The sequence below is a fragment of the Dendrobates tinctorius genome, unplaced genomic scaffold (genome assembly GCF_039654945.1).
Source record: "Dendrobates tinctorius isolate UK_male_01 unplaced genomic scaffold, ASM3965494v1 ptg000021l, whole genome shotgun sequence".
Classification (NCBI taxonomy): domain Eukaryota; kingdom Metazoa; phylum Chordata; class Amphibia; order Anura; family Dendrobatidae; genus Dendrobates; species Dendrobates tinctorius.
In genome coordinates this window covers 18,436,509-18,457,759 of record NW_027361689.1, presented here as the reverse complement: position 1 = coordinate 18,457,759, position 21,251 = coordinate 18,436,509, and the positions used below count along the sequence as shown (strand labels likewise).

Below are 21,251 nucleotides of genomic sequence, written 5' to 3'. Positions count from 1 at the left end.
AACGGTGGGGAACACCGGATGTGGATCTGATGGAACATCGGATGTGGATCTGATGGCCTCCAGGGTGAACGCCAAGGTGCCTGTGTTTGTTGCTCGGTCTCGGGACCCCCGAGCGGTCGCCATGGATGCGTTGGTTCTGCCATGGAACCAGTTTCACGTTCCATACTTGTTCCCCCCGCTGCCACTACTTCTGAGGGTCATCAAAAGAACAAAACAGAAGGGGTTCCAGCGATTCTGCTGGCCCCAGACTGGCCCTGTCGGGCATGGTACGCAGATCTAGTACAGCTGCTCGCCGACGTCCCATGGTGACTACCAGAGCGCCCAGACCTACTGGCCCAGGGCCCGATCTTCCACCCGAACTCAGGGGCCCTGTGTTTGACGGCATGGCCGTTGAATCTTGGATTCTGACCCAGGCGAGGTTTGATTGTGAGGTGGTCGCTACAGTGGTTAGCGCCCGGAAGCCTACCTCGGCGAAAATTTACCATCACACCTGGAAGGTCTTCTTTGGTTGGTGTCGAGATCGTGATTTTTCTCCACTGACATTTTCTATCCCCAACATCTTGGCTTTTCTCCAGTCGGGCTTAGACTCAGGGTTGGCCCCGAGCTCTCTTAGGAGACAGATATCGGCCTTGTCCATCCTCTTCCAGCAGAAAATCGCTACCAATATGCAGGTGAGGACGTTCATCCAGGGAGTCTCCCACTTGGTACCTCCCTATAGGGCGCCCCTGGACACCTGGGACCTTAACCTGGTCCTGAGTGTGCTCCAGGAAGCTCCATTCGAACCTCTTCAAGACATTTCCTTGTCGTACCTTTCCTGGAAGGTGGTATTCCTTGTAGCCATGACTTCCAATAGGCGAGTCTCGGAGTTGGCGGCCCTATCCTGCCGAGCACCGTTTCTCACCTTCTACAAGGATAAGGTGGTTCTCAGACCAGCTCCCCCCCTTTCTGCCGAAGGTCGTTTCCTCATTCCACATTAATGAGGATATTGTCTTGCCCTCACTTTGTCCAGCGGCAGTACACCGTGTGGAAAAGGTTCTTCACACATTGGACCTGGTGAGAGCCCTCAGGAGGTACGTGTCACGGACGGCACCCTTTCGCCAGGCGGACACGCTGTTCGTGCTACCCGAGGGGCGCAGGAAGGGACTCGCAGCCTCGAAACCGACCATAGCCAGGTGGATCTGTCTAACTATTCAGAAAATAAAAATACCTTTGACAAGTATCTGCATTTTAAATATCAGGAAAACAGCATAATAATTCAATAACAGACAGAAATAGATGGACAATAAGGACAATCGCAATCTGCCAAGAGAACAAACTGAGCAAAGCTCCAAAAAAGCAACTATAAGTCCAAAGTAAAGTCAATAATTTTTATTTTATTAAGACACATCCAGATACAAATGGGGGGAAGTGGGCAATAGAGTGCGAAAACCGTACAACGCATGGATAAAAAGGGGTTGCTGTACAAACAGAACCTATACAGTGACAAGACATACATAAAGTTACTAAATTATTTCAAAGTGCATACATATCTGCTATCTGATAATGACCTGTGTATTTAGCTGTTTACTTTATGGATGGAGCTCGTATGAAGATATATATATATATATATATATATATATATATATATATATATATATATATATATATATATATATATATATATATATATATATATATACATATATATATACACACACACACACACACACACACACACACACACACACACACTCTCTCTCTGTTTGGCGGTGCATTCTTAATTGCCATACATTGCCACGCACTATATGCACTTTGTGATAATTTAGTAACTGTATGTATGTCTTGGTACACACAAAATGAACATCGTAAAAACAATTCCTAAAAAGCAATGTCAGAAGTGCTTTTGTTTTCACAATTTTTTTCCCATTTGCAATTTTTTCACCCCATTTGCAGTACGCTATCTGGCAAAATGAATGGTGTCATTCACATTTACAACTCGTCCCACTAAAAACAAGCCCTCATAGTCTATGTGGACAGAAAAATAAGAATTATGGCTCTGGGAGGAAGGACAGAAGAAAACAGAGATTGGCCACATTGTGAAGGGGTTAAGGCTCTGTTCACACTACCATCATATTTTCGTAGATTGAAACAAATCCTATTATATCGTGTTGCCATATAATGGGTTTCGTCATGTGTAAAAGCGAAGATTAGCTCCACAGACTGCAGTTCTGCCGTTAACCCCACGTCCCTTTTGTGTGTGTAGGAGTCTGCAGAACTACAGAAAGCTTTTCGGAAGTTGGAGGAGAAGCTTCAGAATGAGATGCAAGCCAAAGATGAATCCGAGCACAAGTACAGGTATGCAGATGACCGTATTAGTGTCTGGTCTCCGGGATGCCAGACTTTGGCGCCAGCTTTGTAATTCAGTGTCGCCTTCTTAAACCACAAAATGGCTGTGCAAACCAAGCACTCTTAGCGTGGCCAAAGACATATTGACAGGAATTTAGATTGTGAGCCCCAATAGGGACAGTGATGATGATGTCTGCAAAGCACTGTAGAGTTAATGGCGATATAACTCGCCCGTTGGACAGCGCTCCTCGCTTCCCCATCCGCGGGACGGCGCTCCTCACTTCCCCGTCTGTGAGACAGGGCTCCTCGCTTTCCCGGCGCTCCTTGCTTTCCCGCCCACAGGACGGCATTCCTTGCTTTCCCGCCTGTGGGTCAGCTTTCCTTGGCTTCATCGCCCGCGGAACGGCGCTCTTGGCTTCATCGCCCGTGGAACGGCGCTCTTGGCTTCATCGCCCGTGGGACGGCGCTCTTGGCTTCATCGCCCGCGGGACAGCGCTCCTCGCTTCCTTGTCTGCTGGACTCGCATGCATAGCACAAAAGATTATTGCAATCCGGCCATAGATTTGATGCAACTTGATTCTCAGGACTCGGTCCACCGGCCACATTAAACTATTGTGCTCGGTAGTTGGGAGCCCTGAGAGCCGCCTCCTACATCCCGACATCTGCTTCTCCTTTTTGGTTTAGTCGGACTTGTGTGACATCATCGTTGTGGCATTACGCATGTGACCCTGCGCCAGACTGACTAATCTAAAGAAGAGTTGTGGACGCCGGTAGGTAATTGGCATCTCTAGGAGCTCCTTCCCAGCGATCACAAATTACTGACCGGGTCCTGCAAAACAATTTGCATCAACTCCATTGACATTTACTGGGGATTCTTAAAATGTAGTAGGAATTAGGGCTTTAACACATTTGACTGCTCAGTTGCAGTCTTAGGCCACAACGTTGGTGCTCAGATATGTCGTATTTTATGTATTTACTGACCTCATCACTGCCCCCAATGGGGCTCATAATGTAGATTCCCTATCAATATGTCTTTGGAGTGCTGGAGGAAACCAGAGAACCCGGATGAAACCCACGCAAACATGGGGAGAACATACAGACGCCAGATTGTCCTTGGTGGGATTTGTGGCCAAGACCCCAGCGCTGCAGTGCTACCCACTGAGACACCGTGCTTCTTTTTCATAGCTCTGTGTTGCTCGTCTTTGTGCAGACAGATGCGGAGCAGACTGCCATAAAAACTAGCACATGGTCATCCACAGGAATAGTGCATGGTGGTTTAGGTTTTTTTGTTGCCATAACCCATTGTCTGACATTGGTCATCTTTTTTTTTTTTTGTTTTATTCATTTAGATTTTATTTATTTCAAGAAATGTCTGCAGTAACATAAAATATTTTTTCTAGGTCTGTAAATTCCCGCCTTGAAAAGACAATGAAGGAACTTGAAGAACAGGTAATATCCCTTACGCCTGACACTTAGAATCTTATTCCTGGTCCAGAAAGCAAATGAAGTCAGAACTGAAAAATCCAAGTTGAAAAAAAAACTTGATGTGCATAATATATGCGCCGAGGCACAATACCGTGATGATTAGTATAAAGTCCTAGGTTGTTCTACGGAAAGGGTTGGAAATATTCACCAATATTTTACCTCTTCGGGTGCAGATAAATTCTCGGAAAAACCTGGAGTCTACGAGCCGGCAGCTGGAGCGTGAGAAGGCGCTGCTACAGCACAAGAACGCCGAGTACCAAAGAAAAGCGGAGAACGAGGCCGAGAAGAAACGCAGCCTGGAAAATGAAGGTTTGTGATATCTGCATGTTCCAAACCTCATTATACTCCTGTGAAACCCTTTACTAGAACATTATAGAAGTTTTTCCAATTTCTCTTTGTGTAGTTTGTTTTTAAATCAACAAGCTACGCTTTTCTCACCCTCTTCGACTCCCGCGTTGAGTTCCAGTCACTGCTCCAATTGTGTTATTGTCACGTCGAGCTCAGTGGTTTTTTTCTCAAATTAATGGCATGAGCATCCTTCTTCTCCACTAGATATCTGAAACTCAACATGGACAAAACAGAATTCATCATCTTTCCCCCATCTCACGTGACCCCCCCTACGAACCTATCAATTACAGTAAATGACTGCCCACTCTCCCCAGTCCCACAAGCTCGCTGCCTCTGAGTAATCCTTGACGCTGATCTCTCCTTCAAACCACATATCCAAACCCTTTCCACTTCCTGCCGACTTCAACTCAAAAATATTTCACGCATCCGTTCTTTCCTCACCCAAGAATCTGCAAAAACCCTAGTCCATGCCCTCATCATCTCTCGCCTTGACTACTGCAACCTCATGCTCTGTGGCCTCCCCTCAAACACTCTCGCACCCCTCCAATCTATTCTAAACTCTGCTGCCCGACTAATCCACCTGTCCCCCCCGCTATTCCCCAGCTTCTCCCCTCTGTCAATCCCTTCACTGGCTCCCAATTGCCCAGAGACTCCATTACAAAACCCTAACCATGACATACAAAGCCATCCACAACTTGTCTCCTCCATACATCTGTGACCTCGTCTCCCGGTACTTTCCTGCACGCAACCTCCGATCCTCACAAGATCTCCTTCTCTACTCCCCTCTTATCTCCTCTTCCCACAATCGCATACAAGATTTCTCTCGCGCATCACCCCTACTCTGGAACTCTCTACCACAACATATCAGACTCTCACCTACCATCGAAACCTTCAAAAAGAGCCTGAAGACCCACCTCTTCCGACAAGCCTATAACCTGCAGTAACCACCGATCGACCAAACCGCTGCACGACCAGCTCTACCCTCGCCTACTGTATTATCACCCATCCCTTGAAGATTGTGAGCCCTCGCGGGCAGGGTCCTCTCTCCTCCTGTACCAGTTATGACTTGTATTGTTTAAGATTATTGTACTTGTTTTTATGTATACCCCTCCTCACATGTAAAGCGCCATGGAATAAATGGCGCTATAACAATAAATAATAATAATAATAATAATGAGCAGCAGAGGCTTAATGCGGGACCTGGGCTGGGTGAGTAAAGCAGGTTAAAAACAAAAACAAAAAAAAAAGCAACCTGCAGCCAGGAGACAACAGTTTTCTAAAACTGACAACTGCTTGATTGGGGCTTTTCATACAAAAAAGAATGGAGCATACAATCCAAAAAAATAGTAAGAAATCTTTTAATAGATAATTACATACAAGGCAACACATTAAGGAGCTATTAGGGAAGCCAACGCGAAACGCGCGTTGTGGCAGCGTGTGGCACCACAGATAGGAACATGGATAAGAGCCAGTAAATTGTAGGATTCTTGTCACTGTTATCAGTGTTATTACTTTTGTGACATTTTGATCTGATCATGTATATTCTTACCTGGTTACATTGATGCAGTCTCATGAATCTACTAGAACACTATTTTTCAATTGGTAGCACTGTCACTTTGCATAGAAACTGATTCTAATATTAGGCTCTCCCTGATCACACTGTGTCTGTGGCCCTACTCCACATTTTTTCTTGTACACCCGATCTCTGTTCTAAACAGCTCTGTTATTGATACGGTATTTTACTAATGTATTGCCTTGTATGTATTTAATTATCTATTGAAGATTTCTTGCTCTCTTTTGGATTATGTGCTCCATTCTTTTTTGTATGCAGTTCTGTTAGGAGTCTCCATGGCTACTGCCTGCAACAGTCCTGATATATAGGCTTTGGACTGTTTATAGCATTATGGTTTCTGTTTTGGAGATCTTGTATTATATTGATTGGAGCTTATGCAGCCTTTTTTTAATTTTTTTTTTTTTTAAAGGTCAATTCATAAGTTTGCCTTTGCAAAATGTGCCACCCCAGAGTTTTTGGCCGTGCTCTTCCCACCCTTTATCCTTGTATTGAACATTCTTGGTAATTAGTGATGAGCGAACGTGCTCGGATAAGGTGTTACCTGCTCGTGTGTTAACCGAGTGTTGTCGACATGCTCGAATAATATGTGTGAGTCCCCGCAGCTGCATGTCTCGCGTCTGTTGCAACACATGCAAGGATTGCCTTTTTGTTAGGCGAGACTTGCAGCTGCAGAGACTCGAACATATTTTTCAAACACGCCAAAGTCATTCAGTTAGCACCCGAGCATGCCCGGATAATGCCTGAGCACGTTCACTCATCACGGTTGGTAATACAACTTTTAGGCATGATTTGGCTGGACATTAAAGGGGCTGGCTGCTACTGGAGTTGAGAGAAAGAAGAATTAATACTCCCCTATCAGACCAGCTCCATTCCTCCTGTTGCATCACATGAGCACTGCAGCCAACTAGCCGGCAATAAATGGCTGCAGCGCTCACATGGCGCACCTGTTGGACACAACCTTGACTATGGGCGATCGGCGCTTGTCTGGGAGTTGAGTGTTGATTTTATTTTTTCCCCTAATACTAAAATTTTCTTTTAAGCTATAAGTGGAGGTTGGTGATTGGGAATGTACTGCTCCTTATGACCCTTTTTAAGCTGGCCGTAAACTTTAGAGACTCTAAGGATAACCGCTTATTTTGCCGACATTTTTTAACTCTACGTTGCCAGTAACACCATGCCAAATTTGTCTGGTGTAGGCATCTCACCCCTCCTTTAAGGACAAAGCGATTGGCCATATTGAAATCCAAAACTCCGATCCTTCCCTTTGACATGTCAATCCTGCCGGAAATGAGACTTCATCATGCACACCAGCGTCTGTTTCTCCTACCATAATTAGCAGAAGCGGCTGACAATATGTATGTCCGGCTCTAGAGTCTGAGGAGACAGAATGGTCCTTTTCTTCTGGTGAACTTCTTTCACTTGTGTTTTTTCAGTAAACAGTCTGAAAGATCAACTTGAAGACTTGAAGAAAAGAAACCAAAATTCCCAGATCTCCAATGAGAAAATGAACCAGCTCCAAAGACAAGTGAGTGCGATCCGTCCTCCGCATCTCGGCTGTACATAGATGGGCCGCTGATCTTACGGGTTTATGATTTCCCTGCAGCTGGACGAAGCCAACGCTCTCCTCCGTACTGAGTCGGACACAGCCGCCCGGTTACGGAAGACGCAAAATGAGATGTCCAAACAGATCCAGCAGCTGGAAACCAATAACCGAGAACTCCAGGACAAGACCTGCATGCTGGAAAACGCCAAGCTGAAGTTGGAGAAGGACTACATCAACCTGCAGTCAGCCCTGGAATCCGAGAAGAGGGACCGGACGCAGGGCTCAGAGGTCATCAGTGACCTTCAAGGTAACGAGGTCCTGCCCTTAGTGGAGCATGTGATATACCCCTAGATACAGCACATGTAATACTGAGAGCTCGGACCAATCCAGTACATGTTCTTCACTATCTGCAGGCCGGATATCTGGACTAGAAGATGAAGTAAAGAAGGGAAAGGATTCCCTTACACGAGCAGAGTCTGAGAAGAGGCATCTACAGGAGAGACTGGCTGCCCTGGAGAAGGTTGGTAACCGTGCAACATGTAATATAGGGTTTCTCCTATCTGGATGACACCCTGTATATGTGCAGTGATCAATCATCTGAGCATTGGGGGGACTTGGAGCTTTATCTAATCAGCTGTTATTGCAATCAGTGCCCCTCGATTATAGAAATGATACTACCCAGCGTTGAGGTCTGGCAGATTTAACCAGACTTGACACTCTGCTTTAATTAATAAGTGGCCTGCTCTTGCCCGGACAGCCATCTCTATGGCCCAAGTAAATAAGCCAACTGTTGATCGGTGCTTGTTTACTGAGTGATCGCTCATATTATCGTTCTGACCCCATACAACATCAGAGCACTTCTGTTTACACATGATTTCGATAACGATGATTTTTATGCACCATCACACTCGCGGAATGAGTGTTTGCAAAGAGTCAAACGGCCACATAACTCAGATGGGGATCACAACGCAATGCTCGGACTGGCCGTCTCCTCTCCCGACACAAGCTTGGCAGCATGTATTTCTGTCACGCTCGGGTCAGGAGAGCCGCCGGCCATACCGAGCAATGCGTTGCGATCCCCTTCCGAGTTATGCGTCCGTTAAATTATTCCCGTTTGCTCATTCGTCGAGTTATTGCGTTCCCGTTTACACAGGCTGATAATCAGAAGCTTCCCATTATTGTATGTTGGCGATTATTGGCTTGTCTACATGGATCATTAGTGACTATGTACATCCCCGTAGTCATGCTTCTAGTAAGCTGATGCCCATGAAATTGGACACACCCCTCCCCCACAATAGCGGAAAACAGGCAGTGTGAGACATGTATTGACAGTCTGCTCTCCTCACTGCAGAGTGATGACGTGCTGGAGCACAGCTGACCTGAGTGTGACTAATTAACATCTCTCATCTCTAGCAGTTAGTGTGGGGAGAGGAGGAAAGGGCAGAAATTGAGTCTCATGGCAAACACCTTTAGTAGTTCTCCTGTCAGAGTGCTGCCGGCTCTACCAGTCATAAGCAGACATCCACATACAAGGTGATAAAGAACATGCCCCTACTATATCTTCGAACAGGCGGAGTATGATCACATGTGCTGGAGTACAGCAGATCTGAGTGTGAGTAACATCTTTCAGCTTTCATCTCTAGCACCTCTGAAGTGTGAGGGGTAAAGGAAGAAGGTTGTGTAACAGGCAGAAGACCCTAGAGAGCATAGGAGAATCTAGATCTTTCCCCCTTCTTGGAATCTACAGTCATCCTTACATTTATATCCGCTTTCTTGGATATTCCTAAAAACTCCATTGTAAAGTTTTAGCACCGCCATCGGTGTATTTCCACTTCCGTTTGTGTCCATTTTCCACCCGACTCGTTCCACATTGTAGCTAAACATTGTGGTTTGAATGGACTTTCCAAAACCTCGACGTTACATGGCCGAGATGGTGCGGTATACAAGCCGTGCCCGTGGCATCATGTACGGATGAGGCCGCCAGCCGCGTCACAGGTAACGATGCATAGAATGAATCAACAGAGGCTTCCAATGTCCGCAAGTGAAAAATTGTAAAATTTAATTTTTGTTAAAGGAAGGCGAGGTTATATCTCAATAAAAAGAAGTTTTAAAGGTTTTACTTTGTGAGTTAGAAAAATCCATTTACCCTGATGTAACATGTGGGATTAGAGCGACTGGACCAAAAGGGCGCAGATTGCGCCAAATGTTAATGTTGCCTGTTTATATTGTAAAACAGCAAGAGAACAACAAGGTTTACCCGTACAGGCCTCCAAACAAATGCACTATCAGGATGCAGTGGACCCATATAATAAAGATGGCAACACAGGTGCAAGAATACCAATCAAGCAACTGCTCGCAGCCTACCAATACATGGAGGGGGCGGTTGCCTGGTATGTTGATGCATAAAACAACTTGTATGCGACGCTGTTCACACTAAGGCCATGCACAGCATCCAGGCCAGCCTAGTAGTGACACCCTTCTATTAGTTCAGGCGGGCTGCCTGGCGCTAACAAAATGCATGCCGTGTGAACAGACACCGCAGTTTACAAGACCAAATGGGCCCAGCTGCACCCCGAATAAAAAGTGCAAAAAACACATTTAAAAAAATGTGGAGTATTAGCTGATATTTTGGCCAAAATACCTGAGCCCGTAACCTACGTCAAAGATCTCCACGTTTACGGGTACCTAACACTAAATACTAATACAGCACAATACAAAAAGAGGACTTGAAAATCCTCCAATAATGGAAAACAGCAAGAGAACAACAAGGTTTACCCATCCAGGCCTCCAAACAAATGCACTATCAGGATGCAGTGGACCCATATAATAAAGATGGCAACACAGGTGCAAGAATACCAATCAAGCAACTGCTCGCAGCCTACCAATACATGGAGGGGGCGGTTGCCTGGTATGTTGATGCACAAAACAACTTGTATGCGGCGCTGTTCACACTGTTTTCCATTATTGGAGGATTTTCAAGTCCTCTTTTTGTACTGTGCTGTATTAGTATTTAGTGTTAGGTACCCGTAAACGTGGAGATCTTTGACGTAGGTTACGGGCTCACGTATTTTGGCCAAAATATCAGCTAATAAAATATCCTCTTTTTGTACTGTGCTGTATTACTGTTTATATTGTAGTCGCACTTCGTGTCCGAGTATCCTCGGAGCGGAGGGCAGATTTTGCCAGGTTGGTTGCCTATGTAGACTGGATAACAAGATGGTGTTTCCTGCTGTTTAGATCGGTAGGGACATTATGTGTTACCGTAACGGCTGACCGATTCATATCATTGTAGGAAAAGAGCAACCTGGAGATTGACATGACGTACAAGCTGAAATCTCTGCAGCAGAGCGTGGAGAAGGAAGAAGCCGAACATAAAGCCACCAAGGCACGGCTGGCGGACAAGAACAAAATCTACCAGTCTATCGAAGAGACCAAGTCTGAAGCCATGAAAGGTAGACTGATTATATAGGGGCCACCTGGTTTACAAGTTCTGCCAGCGTTAATGGAGGATGGGTCTCTCATTTAGGACCCTCCGTTAATTAGTAAGACTGTTCCCCTGACATACATTGCACACAGCCATCAGATTTTAATGGACATAGGGTAAGTATACGGATTCCCTTGGGTGGCAATGCAGGGGATCTGCAAACTGGCTCTTACAAATTACCTGTCGTTGCTTAGGGTCCAGCCGGCGAGACACCCAGGGCTTGTTATATGGCTTCTTTGGTCGAGGTCCCGGCTGTTCTGTGAGTCCACATTGGGAATGACAGGCAAGGGGGCTGGCTTAGCTCTTGACAAGTTACCATGGAGACACATCGGTCTGCATAGGTACTGAAGGCACTAAACAATATATCGCAACTATATAGTTTTATGAAGCAGATTCATTTTTAACCTTAAATACATTTTGGGCATTTTAGAGCTGGTGCAAATCGATTAGATGGTTCGGCCTTGTTTGTAGCCTGCAACAGCTGGACGGGAGCCCTGAGAATCGCCTCTTTCCTAGCGGTAATTAGCCGGCATGATGCAACGTAATCATAGCGGGGTGACGTCACGCCAGACGGGCTAATCAGAACAAAAGCCGCGGATGTCTGGATGTCGAAGGTGGTTCTGACAGCTCCTATTCAGAGGCCACAAATTACCGTTTGGCAGGACCCAGTCCAGGAACCACATCGATTCGCACAACTTTAGGACATTTCAATGCGTTATCCCAACATAAAATTAAGTGATAATTTGCTAAATCACTGGGATCAAGGAACCTCAGCTCCCGATCCTTGCAAGCAGTTTTCTGCTGTCCGGGCAGGTAAGGGTTACACGGCTGTCCTTGAAAGGCCGCATTATATGAGAACATGGCTGTAATGCCATACCTGTGACGCACAGCATGCCATTACAAGTCCACGTAAAGCCAGAGCCGCAGGAATCTCAGCTCGCTTTAGTCTCCGGGGGACTGAACGAGGTCAGATGAAGTCAGGGCTGGATTCTTCCTGCCTGGTACACATTCGTAGGGCTTTTTCTGGCCGTCCCTGCCATGACTGGACCCCACACACGTTGGATTTAAGACACAAAGGTCTAACTATACCTGAGCCAAAATAAACACAGCCCTCAGTCTGCCGCCCCCGGGCTCGGCATCTATAAATACAAGCCATACAGTCGCCCCTCTGCTAAGTATTCGGATGGCATTCAGGTTTTCTTTTTACTGCTTTTTCTTGCTTAGACCTAAATTTCCCTTTAATTCCCAAATATTTTTAATTTACCTCCAGCAATTATTTTGCACAATGGCGTATATTGCTGGCCATATTACTGCCATCGCACGTGCGCGAAGACTACCCTGAGTAATAAAGGGTCCGGTGTAAACCATAGCTGCCGTTATGGATATCATTACAACTTATTAGGATGTATTCTTTTTATTTATTACTGCGCTTATTCGGGTGACCCAGGACAATTTCTGCCTGCAAGCTACGTGTTGAGGACTCCTCCACCACTTAACCTGTCAATAAAGCTTGGCTGTATCTTCGCAGCACTTCACTTTACTGTATTTCATGTTTCCGGTGATTAGGTATACAGTCATGCATTAAGCTCAGTAGTAAGACAGTATACAGAAAACTTCCGCTAGTGGTGGCTACAGGTAGCCAAAATGTTGTCGTTCATCTCCTTACGGACTGAAATGAGTTGTTTGCCTTTAGGGAAAATTTTTTAATTTTATTTATTTTTTTAGAATTTGGAGGACCTTTCACCACATTTTTCACAATGTAATAGTGACTATAGGGCAGAATAAAAAATCATATAATATTTTTATGTCTCGCATCCCTGTTGCAAAAAAAAATAGCAAAGTATTCGGCACGTAGACAGTTAACTTTCTTTAAGTCCAAGTGGGCATTACCAGAGAGATTTCACTGAGGGCGTGTACTTACTCTGTACGTGTTCTCAAAGAATAGAGAAAAAAAGAGTGATAACCGTCTCTTGTCTGTGCCCCTCCCCCCTCCCCAGACATGGAGAGGAAGCTGCAGGAGGAGCGGATGTCTAAGCAGAGGTTGGAGAACAACTTGCTGGAGGCGGAGAAGCAATGCTCCATGCTGGATTGTGACTTCAAACAAGCCAAGCAGAAGATTAATGAGCTGGAGACCCAAAAGGACAAACTCACAGAAGATGTAAGTTCTACCTGTCTTATTGGTCCATTATGGAGAAACTGGGAGTATAAGTGGTGTCCATCTTTTCATCCAGGTGAACCCATTGGAGAGGTTTGGGTTCATTCTGATACGACTGCTCTATTAATTTTTTCCATAGGTTAAGAACCTCACCTTAAAAACTGAGCAGGAGATGCAGAAACGCAGCCTGACCCAGAACGACCTAAAGGTGCAGCTTCAGCAAGTGAACATTCTGAAGATGTCCGAGAAACAGCTCAAGCAGGAGATCAACCACCTGACCGAGATCAGGGCGAGCCTAGAGAAGCAGAACAGCGAGCTGCGCAAGTATGACGACGTCTGTCCTACTTAATATTACAGAGCGAGACATATTGATAATTTGTAGGAAGAGATTCAGAATAACGTGTAATTTAAATAATGCTTAGGAGTCCCATGGGCGGTCCTTCTGTGAAGGGCAGTTCCGCCCACTGGACTCCTGAACCCAGAATAAATCTTTTTTCACAAAACTATGTAACAAATCTTCCCAGATCTTTGAGATCAGTCGCAATGTTCATTATCACAGGTTTACAGTATCCCCTTCCTGACATACCTTCACAGGTTGGGTCCCCATATATGTCAGCCGGTAACCTGCTGAAGACCTACGTAAGTGCCATCTTGATCCTACTGTGAAGCCCAGCTACAGACTGAGCTTCAAAGGGGAAGCGCTATTTCACACATACTGCAATACTGTGGTATAAGCGATCCAATGATGGCAGGTTCAAGTCCCCTAAGGGGACAAAACGAAAATGTGAAGAAAAAAACCTCCAAAACAAATTTGGAGTCTCCTGTTTCTCCCAATAAAATCAAAGTAGTAATAAATAAATTTATTTGGTATCGCTACGTCAGTAAAGTGCGATCCATCAAAATATAAAATGAATCAACCCGATCGGTAAAGATATAAACAGAAAAAGAAAATCCAGTCTCCCAAATTGCATTTTTTCTGTAATCTCAACTTTGCAAAAAAATGCAATACGAGGCAAACAAAACTTCCTATACATCCCAAAATTGTATCCATATGTCAGCTCAGTGTGCAAAAAGAATCCTATGGTCGGGATCACACATGTGAGAAACTCGGATGAGTCTCGCATCTTAATACTCGGGAACGGAGCGTGCGGCTGCATGTATTTCTTTGCAGCCGCATGCTTTGATCCGAGTGCCAGTGGCAGTGCCGGGTATTAAGATGCGAGACTCATAAAAGCCAAACCAGAATCTCAATTTTCAGACATGATGTTTCGGGTTCTTTGCCTCTCATCAGTACAAATTATGAGATCTGTTTTGGCTAGGTGATAGGCTTAAGACCGAGATCTAAGGGGCAATGTTTCTCCTTGAGGAGAGTGACAAGCCAGGCATGGCATGTCAGAGTGAGGAGACTTATAAGCCATGCATGCTTCTCTGGGAAATTAAATATGCAAATTGCCTCTTCAGTCAGATAGCATGCTCAGTAAAGGGTCGATACTGACTTTTAGGATTGCTACTTCCAGTTTATGGCATTAGAGTTCTAGTCCTCTTCCTCTCTGAAGAGTCAATTTTCATATTCTACAAAAGAGAAATGTGTTTAGAAAAATAATTCCCACGTCTTGTTTTCTGCAGGGAACGTCAAGATGCAGATGGTCAGATGAAAGAACTTCAAGACCAACTGGAGGCTGAGCAGTATTTCTCTGTAAGCATATACATCTTTTACCTTCCCTACAGGGTATTAAAGGGTTTGTCCACCGCTACCCATTTCCTCATTGGGAGGTGAGTGGCGCTGATGTCTCGTCGGCACATACCTGCCGGGATATACGAGGACGATACTCGTCAATCATAAACATGTCCTGGCAGTATGTGCAGTCATCGGTTCCGCTCACCTCCCAATCTAGTTGCAATCGCAAGTAAACCCTTTAATTCTTTAAAAAATACATTAAAATAAATGTGAAAATTTATTTTATTGTTTCAAATAGTTCAACATAAAATCAATATATATGGAATTGTCGCAGTAACGTTTACTCAAAAATAAAGTTAAAGTATCGCCAGGAAATAACCTATTGTTTAAATTGGATTTTTGAGACAAATGTATTTTTTATTTTGCAATGTCTTTATTATTCTATTGGAATCTCTATTAAAAAAAGGAGATCTTATGCTTATGCTCATAGACCTTGTACAAGACCCAGGTGCGAGAACTCAAGGAAGAGTGTGAAGACCAAGGGAAACTTTATAAGGACATGCAGCAAAAAGTTCAGGAGCTCCAGGATGAGAGGTAAGTCACATGGTCAACGGCTGAACTTTTTTCTCCTGTTATCAGCCACTTGTTTTCCTCTACCTTAATCCTTAACTTCTCCTTCATTCTGAAATACGGCTTAAATCAAACTTGAGAGATGAGATACATGGTCAGCTCTCTAATTGATAAGGTTAGGTGTTGCCTATAGAGGAGGGGAGGGGGAAGCAGCTACAAAAAGACTGGGTCAGAAACTTTATTGCTAAGTGTTGATATTATTTCAGTGCTGAATTCACAGTTACACTGCTCAGTACTGCTGCAGCAGCTTTTTCTCAACGTGCTGTACATAGAAGGAAGAGAGCAGGAATCCCTCATGACTGTGTATGGGAGACATAGTAGATATTCTCTACCCACTAGCTCAGAGAAAGCTGAAAATTAGCAATAGGGCCTGCAGAGAGGAAAAACTGGTGATAAATCTAGGATATAAGACCTATAATGGACAGAAATACTGTTATCTAAATATAACTGATTCTGAAAAGTCCTTTGAAATGTCAAATGTGCTTTCTCTATCGCTTCATTGGGGGACACAGAAACCATGGGTGTATGCTGCTGCCACTAGGAGGCTGACACTATGTACAGAAAAAGGTTAGCTCCTCCCCCGCAGTATACACCCCACCGACCAGCACTAATTTCCTCAGTTTAGCTTAGTGTCAGTTGGAGGTGGACACGGGTCTTTCATTAGACCCATATCTACCTCAGTGTGCGTTGTTTTCTTTTCAGGTTTCCGGATGGATACAGAGTGAATAGTCACAACTGTATTCCCACAAAGAGACTATGAGTACGGCGTGTACTGCCACCCCGTATCCTCATAGCTCTCCACAGCAGGACCAAAAGCCTAACACGGGTGCGTGTCAGCGATCCAGATGGTCCTCGTCCCCTGTCTCCCACCCACTCGCCTACCAGAGCCTGTCGGTTTGGATGGGGAGCTGACACACTTCTACAGGGATCATGCACGCTGGATGATGAAGGTTCCTTTATCCCCAGGTTTACCCAGAAGACGGATCAGGCAGGGTAAGTATGGGGCCCCCCGAGTCGCATCCTCCTCAGCAGCTTCAGGCATGGATCCTTTGGGAGCGGTCGTTGCGGCAGTGCTGCGAGGCCTCCGCGCCGCCTCACGCCTCCCGGCGGCCGCCACATTTACCCCAGACCCCAGCTTCAGTTTGGGCCTTGTTCTGCAGCGGCTTCGCCCCCGCCTTTAGTCTTAGGCGGGCTTCTCTCCCGCCCGGCCAGACTTCAGGCAGCGATACTCGGGAGCGGTCGCCGCGGCAGTGCTGCGGGGTCTCCGCGCTGACAGGCGGCCGCCGCATTTACTCTAGGCCCCGGCTTCATTTCGGGCCTTGTCAGGCGTTGCAGCCACGCCCCCCGCCTTCATTCTTAGGCGGGCTTCTCTTCTGCCCGTTCTAGGCCCGCCCACCGCCTTCTCTCCTGGTATTATGTGCCCCTGAGGCCCAACCTAGCCTGTCTATTACCCGTGCCATCTTCAGCTTCAGCGGTTAGCTCCGCCCATTATCTTCCTGGAAAGCGCGCGCTTCCTTCTCTGCTCCTCTCAGGCTGCCGCCATTTTCTCAGCCTGTCAGCCGGACCCCTTCTCCCCTGCTGTGGCCCTGAAAGTCCAGACGAGCCGTGTAGCATCGCTTTCTGGGAGTATCTACAGAACACCGGACCGTGAGTAGCTCTGCAACTGCAGACTGACACTCTCCTCTGCCTCCTGTCCCCCATCCTTCTGGCACTGCTTCAGTGACTTTCCTTCATTATGTCTAACCCTAAGTCTGATCGTGCTCGTCCTCCAGCTCCCACTTGCACTTTAGTCAAGTACTTTGCATGTCCTTCTTGCAATCGCAAACTTCCCTCAGGTCAGTCTACTCCCCTCTGCCTCGACTGCAGCAATCCCATTGAGTCCGCCGCCCAGGAGCCCCCTGTTGCTCCACGTGAGAGTGAATCCCCCATTCCTGGCTGGGCTTCTTCTCTATCACAATCAGTGGCAGACCTCACCAGGGTGTCTCAGTCCCTAGTGGCCGTTCTTGATAAGTTGCCCCTGGACACTTCTGCAGGATCCAGCAGGTCACAAGAGGCTCCATCTGAGCCAGCCAACATGAGCCGCAAAAGGCCCAGGCAGGATCTCCGGTCGGAATCCTCTCCTCGCCCCATCTCACCGCATAGTCCTTCCCAGCAGTCTCCTTCCCGTGCCTCCTCACCTGAGTCAGGCGAAGCTTTCTCGGATGCGCCATCCGAAGAGATTTTAGAGCTGGATTCGGACCATACCGCGGACATGAAGGTTACGGTGCAGAACCTCATTGCCGCGATCAACCACACTTTCGAGATCACTGACTCCCCTGTGAAGCCCTCAGATCAGGAGGTTTCGTTCAGACGAGCAGAAGCACTTTCCAGAGTCTTCGCTCCTCCCTCTGAGTTTGACAAGCTCCTTACTAGGGAAAGAGAAAATCCAACCAGGCGTTTTCAAAGATGGAAACATCTCGGCGTGCTGTATCCATTTTCTCAAGAGCTCACCGACAACTGGTCGGCTTCTCCCTCTGTAGACGCTCCTGTGTCCAGACTATCTAACAACACAGTCCTTCCGATTTCAGGTGTGGCGTCTCTAAAGGATTCTAACGACAGGATCATAGAATCTTTAGCAAAGTCAGCATTCGAAGTGGCTGCGACGGTGCTAAGCCCGATCTTTGCTTCCACTTGGGTTGCAAAGGCCATAGGTACTTGGGCGGAGGATCTTCTTGATGGAGCCCAACCGGAGCAACTGGCCGAGCTAGCCAACCAGATCTCCCTTGCAGGGGAATATTTGGTCTCTGCCTCCTTAGATGCCGCGTCTTGCGCAGCTCAAGCGTCCAGCAACGTAGTTGCAATCCAGCGCACAATTTGGCTTAAGGCTTGGCAGGCGGATTTATCTTCAAAAAAGTCCCTTACCAATCTGCCTTTTCAGGGAGCGCGTCTCTTCGGATCCCAACTGGACCAGATTATTAAAGACGCTACTGGGGGTACAAGCTCTCTTCTCCCTCAGTCCAAGCCTCGTAGACCCCCTCCAAGGCGTCAGTTTCGGCCCTTTCAGTCTTTCCGCCACGTCGCGTCGGCAGAACCTTTTTCCAAACAACAAAGGCCGCAAGCGCGCCAGGATAGGAAGAAGATCTCTTTTAGGCCCACTCCCTCCTGGGGATCTCACTCCTCCCAGGGCAGATCCTCCATGTCCAGAACTGGACGGACCACATCGGCATGACTATCAACAAAGTTCCGAGGCACCTTCCCAACTGGGCGGCCGACTCCTTTTCTTCAGAGACGTCTGGCTTGCCTCGGTGATAGACGCTTGGGTCAGGGAAGTTGTATCCTCAGGATACAAGATAGAGTTCGTTTCTCGGCCCCGGGATCATTTCTTTGAATCCCGACCTCCAAAAGACCCCGCCTTGGTTCCGGGTTTCTTTACATTCATCGCCTCTCTTCTCAGTTCCGGGGTGATTGTGCCCGTTCCTGAAACAGAACGATTCACAGGGTTTTACTCAAACCTGTTCGTAGTGCCGAAAAAAGGCGACGTGGTATGGCCCATTCTGGATCTCAAATTACTGAACAAAAGGGTCCGCCTGCAGCATTTCAGGATGGAGTCCCTTCATTCAGTAATCGCTTCCATTGAGGCGCAGGAATTCATGTGCTCAATAGACATTCAAGATGCCTATCTGCATGTCCCCATCTTCCCTGGACATCAGAAATTCCTGCATTTCGCTATTCAGCAGGACCACTACCAGTTTGTCGCCTTGCCGTTCGGCCTCGCCACTGCGCCCAGAGTGTTTACAAAGATCATGGTGGCGTTGATGGTCCTGTTGAGGATCAGAGATCTCGTCCTCTTTCCGTACCTCGACGACATTCTAATCAAAGCTCCATCTTTTCCCTAGGCTCACCAAAGTCTTGCCATCGTTCTCGACACCCTGTCCAGATTCGGGTGGCTCGTAAACAAAAGGAAGTCCTGTCTTGTTCCGACTCAACGTCTGGTGTTTCTAGGTTTATTGTTCGACACCTGTCGATCGAGAGTTTTTCTTTCCGAAGAGAAGATGATATCTTTGCGGCGAGATGTACGATCGCTACAGAGCCCCCAGCTTCCATCCTTCCGATCAGCCATGAAAGTCTTGGGAAAGATGGCGGTGACGGCTGAAGCAATTCGCTTTGCTCTATTTCACTCGAGACCGCTTCAACAGGCCATCGTGTCTCGGTGGAATAGGTCTGTCCTTTACCTGGATCGCCCAATCTGTCTCTCGTCTCGGGTCAAAGAGTCACTCAATTGGTGGCTGACGTCACCTCTCTTTGCCCTAGGCCGGTAATTCCTTCCGATTCACTGGCAGATTGTGACAACGGACGCCAGCCTTCTCGGCTGGGGGGCAGTGTTTCGCAATCAGACTGTTCAGGGTCGGTGGTCGACTCAAGAGACAATTCTACCGATCAACGTCCTCGAGATACAGGCGATTTATCTGTGTCTCATTCCCTGGGAAAGGCTTCTCTGGGGTCTGCCGATACGGATTCAGACAGACAATGCCACAGCGGTGGCATATATCAACCACCAAGGGGGGACACTGAGTTCTTCGGCTCTGGCGGAAGTGTCCAAGATTCTCCACTGGGCAGAGGTATCAGTCCCAGCGATTTCCGCAGTGCACATTCTCGGCGTGGACAACTGGGCCGCCGATTTTCTCAGCCGCGAGGGTCTCGCGGCAGGACAATGGTCCTTACATCCGGACGTCTTTCATCAGATTTGCCGTCGTTGGGGGACTCCGGACGTAGATCTGCTGGCGTCTCGCCTGAACAGGAGGGTCCCACAATTCGTATCCAGGGCCCTAGATCCTCTCGCAGTGGGCACCGATGCTCTGACCATTCCCTCATCTCAGTTCAAGCTTCCCTATCTGTTCCCTCCCCTTCCTCTTCTTCCCAAGCTGTTGAAGAAAGTCAAGGCAAAAGCGGTACCAGTCATCCTCATCGCTCCGGATTGGCCCAGAAGGGCTTGGTTCGCGGACATCGTCAACCTTCTTGCGGACGCCCCCCTGGAAGCTTCCAGACAGAGCAGATCTGCTGTCTCAGGGTCCAGTCTGCCACCCCAATTCTCTGCCGCTCAATTTAAAGGCGTGGCTGTTGAAACGGTCAGGTTTTCCGGATCGTGTGAATCACACCATGATCCGGGCTAGAAACCCATTGTCTTTCAGAATTTATCGTACGTGGAAGACCTATTTCACTTGGTGCGAGGCCAATGACGTTCCGCCCATGTCCTTTCTCTCCCTTCTATCCTAGCATTCCTCCAGGCAGACCTAGATACGGGCCTTGCCCTCAGCTCTTTGAAGGGTCAAGTCTTGGCGGTTTCCATTCTTTTCCAGAAGACTTGGCCTCCCGTCCGCAGGTCAAGACCTTTCTTCAGGGAGTGGCTCATGCGGCGCTCCCGTGGATCCATTGGATCTCAATCTGGTCCTGGAGGCTCTTCAAGGGTCACCCTTTGAACCTCTCAAGGAGGTCTCCTTATCCCTTCTCTCCTGGAAAGTAGCCTTTCTGGTGGCCATCACCTCCATCCGGCGCGTGTCGGAATTGGCGGCCCTTTCTTGACGCCCCCCCTTTCTTGGTGCTCCACCAGGATAAGGTGGTCCTGCGGTCCCCGCCTTCCTTCCTAAGGTGGTGTCCACTTTCCACCTAAATGAGGACATTGTTCTCCCGTCCTTTTGTCCGGGTCCAATCCACCCTCTGTAGCGCTCCTTGAACAAGCTAGGACCTGGTCAGGGCGATGAAGGTCTACCTAGCTAGGACGGCTCCCTTGCGGAAGACAGACTCACTTTTCATCATTCCAGATGGTGCGCGGAAAGGTTAGCTGGCCTCCAAGGCTACTATTGCTCGCTGGATCAGATCGGCAATTCTGAAAGCCTACCGGGTCAAGCATCGAGTGCCCCCTCCTGGAATTAGAGCTCACTCTATCCAGGCAGTGGGTGCCTCCTGGGCGGTGCGCCACAGAGCCTCCGCGCTGCAGCTTTGCAAAGCTGCAACCTGGTCTTCGATCCACACGTTTACCAAATTTTACAAGGT

General features: G+C 47.3%; 1 protein-coding gene across 1 annotated transcript in view; it reads left to right on the top strand.

The window, feature by feature from the left end:
- Window positions 1-21,251, top strand: part of ROCK2 (Rho associated coiled-coil containing protein kinase 2) — a 184,571-nt gene that overhangs the window by 128,857 nt on the left and 34,463 nt on the right. Inside the window, exons 11-21 of the mRNA XM_073568234.1 lie at window positions 2,243-2,334; window positions 3,726-3,774; window positions 3,984-4,119; window positions 7,165-7,256; window positions 7,335-7,581; window positions 7,688-7,794; window positions 10,567-10,726; window positions 12,756-12,916; window positions 13,053-13,237; window positions 14,540-14,609; window positions 15,082-15,185. Of these exons, the coding sequence (XP_073424335.1) occupies window positions 2,243-2,334; window positions 3,726-3,774; window positions 3,984-4,119; window positions 7,165-7,256; window positions 7,335-7,581; window positions 7,688-7,794; window positions 10,567-10,726; window positions 12,756-12,916; window positions 13,053-13,237; window positions 14,540-14,609; window positions 15,082-15,185 (1,403 nt within the window). The remainder of the gene's footprint in view (window positions 1-2,242; window positions 2,335-3,725; window positions 3,775-3,983; window positions 4,120-7,164; window positions 7,257-7,334; window positions 7,582-7,687; window positions 7,795-10,566; window positions 10,727-12,755; window positions 12,917-13,052; window positions 13,238-14,539; window positions 14,610-15,081; window positions 15,186-21,251) is intronic.